This window comes from Gymnoscopelus microlampas, assembly GCF_963454915.1.
Source record: "Gymnoscopelus microlampas genome assembly, chromosome: 3".
NCBI lineage: Eukaryota > Metazoa > Chordata > Actinopteri > Myctophiformes > Myctophidae > Gymnoscopelus > Gymnoscopelus microlampas.
Window position 1 is genome coordinate 54,706,674 of NC_139940.1, and position 14,153 is coordinate 54,720,826.

At 50.8% G+C, this 14,153-nt stretch overlaps 1 protein-coding gene across 2 annotated transcripts in view; it reads left to right on the top strand.

The window, feature by feature from the left end:
• Positions 1-14,153, top strand: part of rundc3b (RUN domain containing 3b) — a gene marked incomplete at its 5' end in the record, with an annotated part of 48,910 nt that overhangs the window by 12,490 nt on the left and 22,267 nt on the right. For both annotated transcript variants that reach the window (XM_084050842.1, XM_084050843.1), the window contains 4 exons: positions 4,126-4,211; positions 4,520-4,609; positions 5,701-5,781; positions 14,091-14,153. The exon at positions 14,091-14,153 is cut by the window's right edge and continues 115 nt beyond it. In XM_084050842.1, the coding sequence (XP_083906968.1) occupies positions 4,126-4,211; positions 4,520-4,609; positions 5,701-5,781; positions 14,091-14,153 (320 nt within the window). The remainder of the gene's footprint in view (positions 1-4,125; positions 4,212-4,519; positions 4,610-5,700; positions 5,782-14,090) is intronic.

The window sequence follows — 14,153 nt, forward strand, 5'->3', positions numbered from 1 at the left end:
TAAACAGATCTTTATCTATACACATACAGTCACTTTAAACTCTTTCAGCCTGGAGTATTAGTTATTTGGGCATCATTAGTGTAGCTATTAAAGCCATGAGCAGATCTACAAGGCAAGCTCACACCCCTTGTGAGCGTTAACATACCTCGACGTGCCTTTTGCAGTCATTAAGGCCTCCGTGAGCTGAGAGAAGTCACTGTTACATACAGTGCAACGGGCAAAAGTTATTATTTTAGACACGGGTAACTCCTTGAGTACTGTGTGTCTTGTTTTTTTCTCTCTGTCTCTCTCTGCATTCTGAGACCAGTGGTTGGTCACTTTTAGACGCCCACTCCTCCCGCAGCGAATGACATTAATTCATTTTGTCAGATTGACAGTTCAGCGACGAATGAGAACAAAGAAGGTTACAGATCCGGTCTGTGTGAGCATAGATATAGAAACCTAGATACCTCATTGGCCTCTGCAGTTCATTGGAGCGACTGGTATCTCAATACAAGGCTCTTCCGCAGGGCTGTTTGACTACTGACCAATCACATCGCGTTGACTACTGGCCAATCACAGCGTGTCTAACTGACTAGGTGCTGCGCTGCTGCCTCTTAAGAAAATACCCGCCCCACCTGCCTCTGATTGGCCTACCGAACGCCCCCTTCTGTGACGCACACGGAAGTTTCCAGCTTGCCCTGCTGAAGCGGAAGGAAGTGGAAGGCTAGCCCTGCGGAACAAGGAAGCGCGCCCGAGATACGAACGCTTCAGAGCCGAAGGAGGCGTCTACCTTTATATGTCTATGTGTGTGAGCCTCATGTGTGCAAACCGAGACAGTAGGCGGGCTCTAGACCGGATCTGAGTAATGATGAGAAGTGAATAGGAACCGTTCTCCCGCAAATGCACAATTTGATCGCCTGGTCGGCATTTGCGGGAGATTTATGGTCGCTCGCGGGTGTCCGGGAGTGACCACTAATAGGCTCTATGCACAGCAGCCATATTGGAAAGAAATTGGTCCCCTTCTTACTTCCTTCACAGGTGTTACCAATGATACTAATGAAGGCTCTGTTCCATTCTGGTCAGGGTGCTGATATTGTGCTTGTCGGCTCACTAGAAACCCCTTATGGTGGGTGTGTAAGAGTTATGGGGTTCCTTGAAAATAAGAGACCACTGTGCCAAACTAAATGGAACAGAGCCTTAATTAGTATTATTGGTAACACCTGTGAAGGAAGTAAGGATGGGGCCCAATTCATTCCCAATATGGCTGCTGTGCATAGAGCCTATTGCCGGGAGACTTCCGGGAGAGGTGGGATGTCTGTTGTTCTGATGAGATGAGATCATCATCTTCCGTCTATTGCTCTGCGAAAATACAGAAATGTATGTCCACTCACGTCAAACGCATTGTCTGCGACTTGTACGATTCGTCGCTTGTGGACAATGTTACAGTAGCTTGAAGATCAGTTGTTGTCCTAGAATCAGATCATGGGCTGAGTATGTTAACATAGAGTTAACCTGGGAAGGTTGTTCTCTGTGTTCCCATAAACACACCGCCAAAGACATAACTTCTATGTGTACAGCACATTACATACATGAATAAATGATAGGAAATCCAAGACAGTGAGTTATTATGTACTTTGTCTGACTAAGGGTCTGTCTAAATGTGCTGGTCTGTAGCATATTTTCATAATATGTAGCCCAAAGGCCAATTCAGTCAGCATACACAGACCAGACTGTGTGAAATGATGCAATAGCATGTCTGCGCAAAGCTCTGTGTTTGTGACCAGTCGCATGCCTAGTGCAGGTTTTGATTTAAAAACTGAGGCGGGGAACATTTTCTTAACAACTTAAGCCATATATACTTCTTGTATTTTGTACATCTGCTAGTTTTGCTTTTTCTTCTTGTTATTATTTTATTAACCCAGTAAGGCATGAGGTTCCGATTCTACAAAATCCTACCGAAAACATGTTGCTATCAAAATATATCAAATATATCAAAATATTTTGTTCTAGGGACCCCCAGAAGCAAAGGTTTGAGTTACAAATCTGCTATTTTCAAACATTTTTGTACTTTTACTTTTGGTACTTTAAGTACATTTTGATGCCAATACTTTTGTACTTTTACTCAAGTAACATTTTGAACACAGGCCTTTTACTTGTAACAGAGTATTTCTACACTGCGGTATTGCTACTTTTACTCAAGTAAAATATCTGAGTACTTTTTTTTCTTTTTTTCCACCACTGATCACGACTACTAAAAGTCAAACGACTGCAGGCTGTCTGCACAGTGAAGAGCAAACATTCACACAGCAGCCGTCTGTCGCTTCCGCGGTGAGAAAGCGGTGACCATTTGTGGTTCCATTTGTACACTCTCAGAGTTACTGACCTACAAGGGTCCATTTGGAACCCCCTCCAGGAACCCTGAGGGTCCCTGGAACCCACTGTGAGATCCACTGGCCTGTGGCTGACAATGTATCACCATTCAACACGTTAGCTTGCAAATCAGTTGTTGGCGAGCAACACCGTCGTACTACGAAGTGCAAATGAAGCTTAGCTCCAAATTAGAGCTGTCACCACAGCAGTACAGGGCACATGTTACGCATACTGAGACATTCACATCTTGTTGTTTTGTGTGCACGTTTAGAACACGCACACACGCACGCACACACACACGCAGAGAGCACGCACGCACGCACGCACGCAAGCACGCACGCACGCAATACTACATACTAGGCCTGACCTCTAGTATTCGAATAGTCGACTAATTAGTCGAGGGGTGTCATAAAAAGAAAATGTAAAAAAGAAAAAAAAACTTTTTTTATTTTTATTTTATTTTATTATTCGACTGAGAGATTGGCCTACTGTAGTTTGTTATATTAATTAACTAATAGTTTGCCAAAAATAGGATATACATCATGATGTATTGGGAGAAACCAATAGTATATGTTAAATCAGACACTAAGCACCCCTACAGCCCAAATGGAATGTTCCTCTATTAATTTTTTTTTTTGGGTGTTGCATTAGTCGACTGCCAGTCGACTATTGGCAATTAGTCGCCAATCAGATTCGACTATACAAATCCTTAGTCGGGGACAGGCCTACTACATACGTGTCACACACACACGCGCGCCCACGCGCGCGCGCACGCACGCACACGCGCGCGTGCGCACACACACACACACACACACACACACACACACACACACACACACACACACACACACACACACACACACACACGCAGAGAGAGTTTGCAGATGGCAGTGAGTGTTTGTTGCCAGAGTTTATGGATGTGATTAGCGAAGAAGGTGAGGCTGGTGTATTGTCCAGGACGATGCTGAGGGATACTTAAATCATCTCCAGTGGCTGGCTGTTGATGGAAGTGGAGCGACGAGGGCTGGTGAGTTTACTGCAGGGGTCAAATATGAGCTCCTCTATCTGCCGGAGGAGCACATTTCTGCATGTGGTATTCATCAGGTCAACATACTGACAGATTACACATCTCACATTTATTGTAATGAGTCATAACACATGCGAGATGAGGTCACACCATTTTATCTCTTCATGATTATAATAGGTTTAATTTTTCAACACACACACACACACACACACACACACACACACACACACACACACACACACACACACACACACACACACACACACACACACACACACACACACACACACACACACACTAGGTCAGCTCCCAGTGGTCAAGAAGACTGTAGTTGTACTCGGCAGCTTCCAGTAACCAACAGTAGAAGACTGTGGTTGCACTGGTCAGACTGTGGTTGCACTGGTCAGACTGCGGTTGCACTGGTCAGGCTGTGGTTGCACTGGTCAGACTGTGGTTGCACTGGTCAGACTGTGGTTGCACTGGTCAGCTTCACGGTGTTATTGTAACTCAAGCAGGACTTTCCTGTAAAAGAGGGCTCAGTCAACGTTTCCCGGATAATAAAGTAAAACAGAATGACTATTGATTGAGTATATTCTCTCTCTCTCTCTCTCTCTCTCTCTCTCTCTCTCTCTCTCTCTCTCTCTCTCTCTCTCTCTCTCTCTCTCTCTCTCTCTCTCTCTCTCTCTCTCTCTCTCTCTCTCTCTCTCTCTCTCTCTCTCTCTCTCTGTGCGTGCGTGTGTGTGCAGGGCAGGGCGTGGATCAGGGTAGTGCTCATGGAGAAGAGACTGTCAGAGTACATCTCCTCTGCACTGAGGGACTTCAAAAACACCAGGTGAGACAGTTTACATCCACACAATAAACATAATGGACTATATGAGTTACACTGTCTGTCTCTCAGCTTTCCTACTGTCTGTCTCTCCTATTCACTCTCTCCCTCTCAGCTTTCCTACTGTCTGTCTCTCAGCTTTCCTACTGTATGTCTCTCCTATTCACTCTCTCCCTCTCAGCTTTCCTACTGTCTGTCTCTCCTATACACTGTCTGTCTCTCTGAGAGAGAGAGAGAGAGAGATTGTAGTGTTTCTTCAATCTGTGTGTATGCGTGTGCATTGATTGTGTGTGTGCGTTTCTTCATGTGTGCAGGAGGTTTTACGAGGATGGCTCCATTATGCTAGGAGAGGAGGCAGGCCTACTGGCAGACACTCTCATCGGACTCAATACCATTGACTTCAGGTAGTAAACCCTACGTCCATGATGACCCATCAACTTCAAGCAATGGTCCTTTATTCCAAAATGGATCGTTGTTTTCAAAACGTTATATACAAATGGAGCTAGATATGCATGTAGAGGTAGATAGACATAGGTGTATTTATGATAAATATTCAGTAGATAGATAGGTAGATAGATAGATAGATAGATAGATAGATAGATAGATAGATAGATAGATAGATAGATAGATAGATAGATAGATAGATAGATAGATAGATAGATAGATAGATAGATAGATAGATTTTATACCTAGGCTATTTGAAAATAGCCGATCTACAAGCTCACAACGCGTTGCATCGCGACGCGTTGTGAGCTTGTAGATCTGCTGTTTTCAAGCATTTTAGTACTTTTACTTTTGGTACTTTAAGTGCATTTTGATACCAATACTTTTGTACTTTGACTCAAGTAGATTTTGACTTTTACTTGTAACAGAGTACTTTGCTACGTTGCAGTATTGATACTTTTACTTAAGTAAAACATAGATAGATAGATAGATAGATAGATAGATAGATAGATAGATAGATAGATAGATAGATAGATAGATAGATAGATAGATAGATAGATAGATAGATAGATAGATAGATAGTTAGATACAGATGTGCCACTTCAAAACTTCACATGTCCTGCCATCGCCAAGACAGTACATTTTCAGGGGATTCCCAGGGCAATAAGAGGGACAAAAAAGGGCATTTAAAATGCTGAATTATTTTGATGATCACTGCTTTTATGATGCTAATTAATTTGAGCAACTGGTCAAATCACCTTTCGCCTCATAATGAGTCTGACACCTTATTCAACACACATTCTTTTGTTCTCATGTATATGGATGTCTGTTGAAGGGAAAAACGGGGGTGTGTAGTGACAACTTCTTTTCAGGGGCAAAACAGTGCATTTTAAGGGCAGAAAAGGGAGGAAAAACATGCATTTTCAGGCCACTTTCAGGGAAAGAACAGTAACGTGTGAAGTTTTGAAGTGGCACATCTGTAGTTAGATAGATAGATAGACTGTAGATCAAGGAGATAGCGGATCTTGATCCATGTTTCCTCTCTTGTTAGCTTCTGTCTGAAGGGGGACGGTCTGGATGGCACCTGCCCTGCGGTGATCGACTACACACCCTACCTGAAGTTCATTCAGAAGTATGTGATCCTTAGTTTGTGTTATTTTCAACTAGACCGACCAGCCAACAACCACTTAGTAACCGCGGGTACGACGTGTGCCGTGTGTCACCCCCCCCATCTCCCTCCCCAAACAGGGTTGCCAGATCTGCTTATTATAATTTCCCCGCAAGATTTTATTTGAAAATAGCCGATCTACAAGCTCACAACGCGTCGCATCGTCGCTTCACTAGCAAAGACCACACCATCAAACAGAGAATCGATTGGGTTGTATTTATTGATGATGAAATGTAGACGGGGGAATGCATTGAATGTAGACAGGGGAATGCATTGATTTGTGTATGTGGTGCCACTGTGGGGAGAAAGGTTTGTACAGGGGAATGCATTGGTTTGTGTGTGTGGTGCCACTGTTGAGAGAAGGGGTTATTGTGTATGTGGTGCTACTGTGGAAGGAAGATGGGTTAGGTTGGGGGGGAAGGGGCGCCTTAGATGTGAAAGGCGTGGTCGGGGGGAAATGAGGGGGTGTATGGGTGTCCCGTTGTTGGGAAGGAGGGGATGGATGGGGGTCCCGTTGTTGGGACGGAGGGAATGATTAGGGGGTCCCGTTGTTGGGACGGAGGGGAGGAATGGGGGTCCCGTTGTTGGGACGGCGGGGATGATAGGGGGTCCCGTTGTTGGGACGGCGGGGATGATAGGGGGTCCCGTTGTTGGGACGGAGGGGGCGATTGGGGGTCCCGTTGTTGGGATACTGTAAGGTGGGGAAGGGGAAGAGGGGGGGAGGTTGTAGGGAGATGAAGGTGGTGAGATAGAGGCGGGGAGGGAAGAGAGGCGGGATGAAGCGCCTGAAGGAGGGGCGAGGGATGTAGGGGGATGAGGGGAGGTAGGGAGGAGGAATGGAGAGGAGCGGGCGGGGGGCCAGGCGGTCTAGGGCATGGGCCCTGGGTATATTGGCTTTGGGGCCCGTGGTCCGTCTGCGACCTAGTCGCGCAAAGACCCCCCTTGGAGACCTAGAGGAAGCATGTGTGAGAGAGGAGAACAGATCAGTTTTGCAGGGTTAGTTTTTTGCATGGGGAGGAGAAGGGGAGGTGGTGGGATGCGAGAACACTGAGCATGAATGAGAGCGGGCATGGCGTGGTATAAATACAACCCTTGATTAGTTTGGTAGGAGGAGATAAGGGAGGAGTTGTTATCAGCGCCATCGCAAGCAGGTGAGCTTGGGAGGAGTTGATATCAGCCAGATTGGAGGCGATTAGGAGGGGGAGGAGATGGTTATCCGGTGTGGTCTTCCCTCCCGAACTTACATTGTACCAATTGCATTTCACTAGCAAAGACCACACCATCAAACAGAGAATCGATTGGGTTGTATTTATTGATGATGAAATGTAGACGGGGGAATGCATTGAATGTAGACAGGGGAATGCATTGATTTGTGTATGTGGTGCCACTGTGGGGAGAAAGGTTTGTACAGGGGAATGCATTGGTTTGTGTGTGTGGTGCCACTGTTGAGAGAAGGGGTTATTGTGTATGTGGTGCTACTGTGGAAGGAAGATGGGTTAGGTTGGGGGGGAAGGGGCGCCTTAGATGTGAAAGGCGTGGTCGGGGGGAAATGAGGGGGTGTATGGGTGTCCCGTTGTTGGGAAGGAGGGGATGGATGGGGGTCCCGTTGTTGGGACGGAGGGAATGATTAGGGGGTCCCGTTGTTGGGACGGAGGGGAGGAATGGGGGTCCCGTTGTTGGGACGGCGGGGATGATAGGGGGTCCCGTTGTTGGGACGGCGGGGATGATAGGGGGTCCCGTTGTTGGGACGGAGGGGGCGATTGGGGGTCCCGTTGTTGGGATACTGTAAGGTGGGGAAGGGGAAGAGGGGGGGAGGTTGTAGGGAGATGAAGGTGGTGAGATAGAGGCGGGGAGGGAAGAGAGGCGGGATGAAGCGCCTGAAGGAGGGGCGAGGGATGTAGGGGGATGAGGGGAGGTAGGGAGGAGGAATGGAGAGGAGCGGGCGGGGGGCCAGGCGGTCTAGGGCATGGGCCCTGGGTATATTGGCTTTGGGGCCCGTGGTCCGTCTGCGACCTAGTCGCGCAAAGACCCCAAAGAATGGTGCATCGTTTAACGGGTGAGTGCGATGTGGGCTTGGAGGAGATCGTGGGAGTTGGAACGGATGTACGTGTGGTATGCTTGTGAAGACCACCTGCCCAGGATTTGGATCGTGTGTTCGGGGACGCCTTTCCGGGAGGCTGTGGAGGCTGCGCCTATACGGAACGAGTGACCGGAGAAGTGGTTGGCGGCGTAGCCGGCTTTAGTGAGGACGGAGCGGAGATGATGGTGGAACCAGGTGCGTGTGACTATGGAACCGGATTCTGAGATGAACAGGGGGTCGGATGGTGAGGCGTTTTGCGACTGACGGATGGCGAGGTGGCGGACGAGTGGTTCGTATGGGCTGAGGGGTGAGTCTAGTTTGAACAGGTGAATGGGGGTGGATGTTCCGAACTGGTCGGTCTTACTGTGCCGGAGGGTGTAGATGAGGGTGGAAGGGCTGAATATTGATAGGTCGGACAGACAGGGGTGGCGAGCCGGATCGAACCTAGTATTAGTGGATGTGAACTCGGAGCAGCGGAGGAAACCGTAGAACGCCAGGAGGAATAGGGACTCGAGTGTGGAGTCGGTGAATGGGTCTGAGTGGCCGGAACGGAGGACGGTGATGCAGTCGGCGAGAACGTTGTCTGTGAGGGGTTGGCGGCTAGGAGGGTGGTGAGGCTCGTGGCGTTTGATGCCTTTGAGAAGCAGTGTGACGTGGGGGTGCGTGTGGAAGGGGTGAGCGGCGCCGGTGAGGAGTTTAGCGATGAAGTTTATGCCGGATAGGTAAACTCGGATAGTGGAGGAGTGCATGGACCGGGAGTGGTGGCAGTGGCTGACGTACGCCGTGAGGGTGGCCAGGTCTAGTGACGGGAAGCGCAGGGTGAAGGTGGCGTGGAACAGCTGGAAGTTCTTCCATGCCGTCCAATAGGTGGAGAGTGAGGATGGGGCGAGTGACTGGAGGATGGTTTGTCGTGCGTGGTGGATGAGATGGCCGAGCGGATGGTTCAGGGGAAGGTCATGTGTGAATATGGAGGTACCGGAGTGGGATAGGTGTCTGCTTCTGGAGCCAAGTGCCTGAATTTCTGAAACAGAGAACGAGAGAGTGAGTCAGCAATTGTATTGAGGTGACCGGGGACGTGGGCAGCGCGGATGATAAAATTGTGAGTGACGGTGATCCAGGTGAGTCGACGGAGGAGTGCCATGATGGGGAGTGAGGAGGAGCGACCTTTATTGATGATGTTGACGGCGGCTTGGTTGTCTGAGTGGATGAGGACGGAGCGGCTGGTCCACTCCGATCCCCAAAGGGAAGCCGCTACCACTATCGGGTACAGTTCGAATAAGGCGGAGGAATGGCCGGAGTCACACGGGGGATCTAGCATCTCCTCTGGCCATTCCTCCGCGAACCACCGGCCTTGGTAGTAGCCTCCGTAGCCTACCGAGGGGGCGGCGTCTGTGAATAATTGGAGGTCCTCTGGTGAGGAGTGGAAATCATCATAAAAGAAACTGATTCCATTCCAATTTTGCAGCAAATTGTGCCAGAGGCAGAGCTCCATCTTGCACTCTGGGGAGATGGTGACCTGGTTATGGAGGGCTGGGACGGAGGAGGCTAGTGAGAGGAGGTGGGAAATGAATGAGCGGCCTTGGGGGATGATGCGGGTGGCGAAGTTGAGGTGACCTAGGAGTGAGAGGAGTTGCTGTTTGGTGCACGAGGGGGTGTCTGCAAAATTGGCGATGATTAGGGTGATTCGGTGTAATTTTTCCAGGGGGAGTGAAGCTTGGAAGGTGGTGGTGTCGAGATTAATGCCGAGGAACTCTAAGCTGGTGGCGGGGCCCTCTGTTTTGTCCTCGGCGAGGGGAACACCGAGGGCGGTGAAGGCCGTTCGGATTGCTAGCAGAGTGCGTGCGGGGGGTGATGAAGGGAAGTCTACGGACAGGAAATCGTCTAGGAGGTGGACGAGGAATGGGATCTTGTATTGGTTCAGTAGAATCCAACAAAGCAGCTCTGATAAGTTATCAAAAAGCTTGGGGCTGCTTTTGCAGCCGAATGTTAGCCTTACGGAGAAGTAGTACTTCCCCCTCCAGCAGACTCCGAACAAGTGCCAGGAGTCTGGGTGGAGGGGGAGCACTTTAAAAGCCGATGTGATGTCGGCTTTGGCAAGCCAGGCCCCGCGGCCGGCTAGACGGATGAGGGAGATGGCGTGGGTGACGGTGGAGTATTGGAGGGAGAAGTCTGAACTGGGGATGAGGCTGTTAATGCTGGGGACTGAGGAACCGTGGGGGGATGAGAGGTCGATGATGAGTCTTTTCTTGCCTGAGTACTTTCGGGTGGCTATGCCGACGGGGCTGATTCTGTAGGTGGGGAATGGGGGGGAGGTGAAGGGGCCTATCATGAAACCCTGGTTGACTTCTTTAGTGATGAGGGCGTCGACGGTGTCTGGGTCAGTTATGGCGGATTGGAGGTTATTGCAGGTGTGGGATGTGTCTGGGAGTGTGATGAGGCCAGGGGAAAAACCGTGGTTGAGGCCGTCTATGAAAAAACGGATGAAGGTGGGATCTGGGTGGGAGGCTAATTCTGAGGCTATGGCGGGGATGTTGATGGGAGTGGCGAGGTGCTGTGATAGTCAGCTGACTGCGGGCTTGGTGGGATTGTGGGGACAGGTGGGGCGGGAATGTGCTCCGCTGCAAAAAGTGCACACGTGCAACATTTTGCATGTGGACATGTTGCAGCCCTGGTCGTTGAAGTTGTTGCAGACCATTTTGGAGCCTACAAAGATAAGTTGGCGGCCTCGACGGTCCCTTGACTGGGAGGAGGCTGGGAAGGTGGTGGGACGCTCTGTTCTTGGCCTGGCTGGGCGGACGGCGGAGGACATGAGTGGTGGGGGTTGCTGGTTGTAGGTTGGTCGGGGGCCGGGGGGCGGTGCGGGGGTGGTGGGGTGGGAGCTGGAGACCAGGGTGCAATCGGTGGTGGGGTGGGCGGGGCAGCCGCACAGGGTGCAGGCGATGGCGGTTCTGCCGGCAAAGAGCCGGCAGTACAGCTCGGTGTCCTGCGCGCCCCAATAGGTTGCCACGTTCCACTGCTGGAGCCGAGCTGCCGCCATCGCTGCGAACTGCCGGTGGTACTGGAAGTACGCGGTGCCCCCGAAGCGGACGGCCATGTCCATTATTATCTGGACGTAATCGTCCAGCTCCTGCCTGCGGGTGGGAAATAGTGAACAGATTATATTGCGGAAAAGGGAAAACGCCAGAACAAATTCGGTGGGTGTGAGCACGGTGTGTAGTGGTGAGGTGTGGAGGTCACGGAGAGTAATGGATACCCCCCCGCAGTCGACGGTTCTGGGTTGGTGGGTGGCGGCGGAGGGCTTTAATAGGGAGGCAAGGTCGATGTCCATACCCTGGAGGATCTGGTTACGGAGGGACGCGGAGACTGGAATGGGGTTGGCGGCGATGGCTGTAGGTGGCATGGTTGCCGGCGTGGCTGAGGAGAGGGAGAAAAAGGTGGGCTGAGGCCCGTGGGGGGGTAGGGGACCTTGGCGGAAGGGGAGGGGGGCCGGAGCCTGAGGTTGGAGGTAGGAGTGGGTTTGGAGGGGGGGCATTTGGCCGCTGGTGGCAGGAGCGAAACCATGGCCAAATGTGGGGGGGAGGGGGGGAGCCATTTGGCCACTGGTGGCAGGAGCGAAACCATGGCCAAATGTGGGGGGGAGGAGGGAGGGGGGGGGAGCCACTTGATCGTGGGCAGCAGGGGTTATTGCGTAATTAGACATTGCAGATGTTATTGCATGGTTAAGCATGGATGGGACATGAGGGGGGGGAGGGGGGGGGGGCATTTGGCCGCTGGTGGCAGGAGCGAAACCATGGCCAAATGTGGGGGGGAGGAGGGAGGGGGGGGGAGCCACTTGAGTGTGGGCGGCAGAAGTTAATGCATAATTAGACATAGCAGATGTTATTGCATGGTTAGGCATGGATGAGACATGAGGGGGGAGAGACATGAGGGAGGGAGGGGGGGGGGGTTGGGGAGGGTGGGAAGGGAGGTTAGACACAATGGGGGGTGGAGGAGGGTGTGGGGTTGGATGGGATAGAAGTGCAGCCTGCGAGCACAGGGAGGACAAAACAGATAAAAAGTTTGACATGGGGGGGGAAGCAGGCACAGGGGGGTGAGACACGACAATGGGTGGATTAACTTGAGTGTTAAGGTGGTGGACGGTGGACTGGCTAGGGAGCGCCGTGAGATGTTGGTGTTGATGGTGGTGGGGGTGGGGGGAGGGGGCCGGAGCCGGTCGAGTTGTTTTCCTTGTTGCTTTTTTGGCGGGGGCGGGGTCGGGTGGAGCGACGCTCTCGTCTCCTGGTCCGACGTCATTTTTGCGCGACGGACCAGGAGGGGAGGAGGTCACCAGCATGGCGGATTGGTGGAGAGAAAACAATGTCGCTTTAGGAGCTGCTCTGGAAAATAATACATTTTTTGCCCGTAGGGCTTTCTGAAGGCCAATTACGGTCCATTCCGAAATGGGGCGGACCGGAGGGTTGACTGACCTGGCTGGAGTCGAAGTGCGTTGACTGGCACGGGTGGTGTATGGCCCGGCGGGGCAGCTGGCTGTGTGGCGAGCTCGCTGGCTGCGGCTCGTTCGAGTAGTGGGGGTGTGCGGGGGGTTCTGCGGTGTTGGTTGGTGGCGGAACTCGACCGGGGTTCGGGTGAGCGACCGACTGACTGGGGTTGAAGTGGCTGAGCGCAGGCGGCGGCTGGATGGTGCTGGTGATGGAGTTGGCGGGACGGGAGGGTCTGGGTTGTCGAAATCCTCCTCGTCCGAAGCCATGACTTGGAATGAGTCTTCGTTGTCCATGGTTTGCAGGTAAGTAGAAATATTTCGCTGTATTTCTCTTCGTTCGCTTTATGCGTGTGTGCTCTTGCGAGAACACTGAGCATGAATGAGAGCGGGCATGGCGTGGTATAAATACAACCCTTGATTAGTTTGGTAGGAGGAGATAAGGGAGGAGTTGTTATCAGCGCCATCGCAAGCAGGTGAGCTTGGGAGGAGTTGATATCAGCCAGATTGGAGGCGATTAGGAGGGGGAGGAGATGGTTATCCGGTGTGGTCTTCCCTCCCGAACTTACATTGTACCAATTGCATTTAAAGTGCTCATGCAGCCCATAGTCGCTTCTTTTGGGCTGGTTTTCCTAGACCTGGTTGCTTGTTTCTCTCACAGAATCTGGCAACACTGTCCCCAAACCTCTTATCTCCAAACGTTTTGTGTTTTTTTCGTAAATGAACGCCCTACTTGTTCATCCTACAGCATCACACACATGTATCAAAAGTAGCTCGAAACGCGGCTCGAAACTTTCTTTTAAGAGAAAATAGAGAAAACATATCAAAATGGTCCAAAATGCTGACTCTATCTGACCTACAAGCTCCCAATGCGTCGCGGCGTGCGTGACTCGTTGTGAGCTTGTAGGTCAGCTATTTTCACTATTAATCGTACAGGTTACGACGATATATATACCGGTATGTAGTTAAAGACGGGGTGCCGTGATTTTCAGTGATTCCCCCCCCCCTAAAACATAATCATCAGGTATTATGGTTATACTAGGAGGAAGATCTTTTTCAAAAACGTGTACAGAAAGTGTTAAAATTATGTTTTTATGTTGGACACGCCTCCAGTTCATGAAGTATACCTGGTTCAGGCCTAGGCCGTGGCGTCGCGGTCTAGGCACCCTTGGTTGAAATCCCTTAACAGACAGCGTGCCGCGGGTTCGCGTCCCCTTCCCGACGGCCTTTGCTGCGTGTCTTCCCCCATCTCTCTCCCCATTTCCTGTCAGACTACTTTCTCTGTCCCTCTCCAAATAAAGCAATAAAAGCCCCAAAAAAAAAATCTTAAAAAAAAAAAAAAGTATACCTGGTTCTCACCTTAGCACCTCCTCCACCACCTTAGCACCACCCACCTGTCCTAGTCCCTCCTCCTCCTCATGCCCACACCTGTTGTGTTATGATAATGAGGGGGAGGGTATGTTTTTACTATGTCACTAAAGCGCTGTTTTTCTATTGGCACGTTTGACCCTCAAGGTTTCAGCCTCCAGGTAGAAACTCAAAATAGTCAGAGAAGACATAAAACACCATAAAAACACCACCAGGGGGCTTAATGAAGTTCTATCAACCTCATAGACACATGAAAAACTGAAAAAGTGCAAAACCATGGCACCACCTAGTTAAGGAAATGCAGCTTTTTCAAGTGCAGTGCGCCCCCCTGTGTTGTGCCCGGTGCAGTGCAGACAGCATCAGCAGTGACGACGAGGAGGAGATGAGGACCATGGGCAGCAGCGGCAGCGA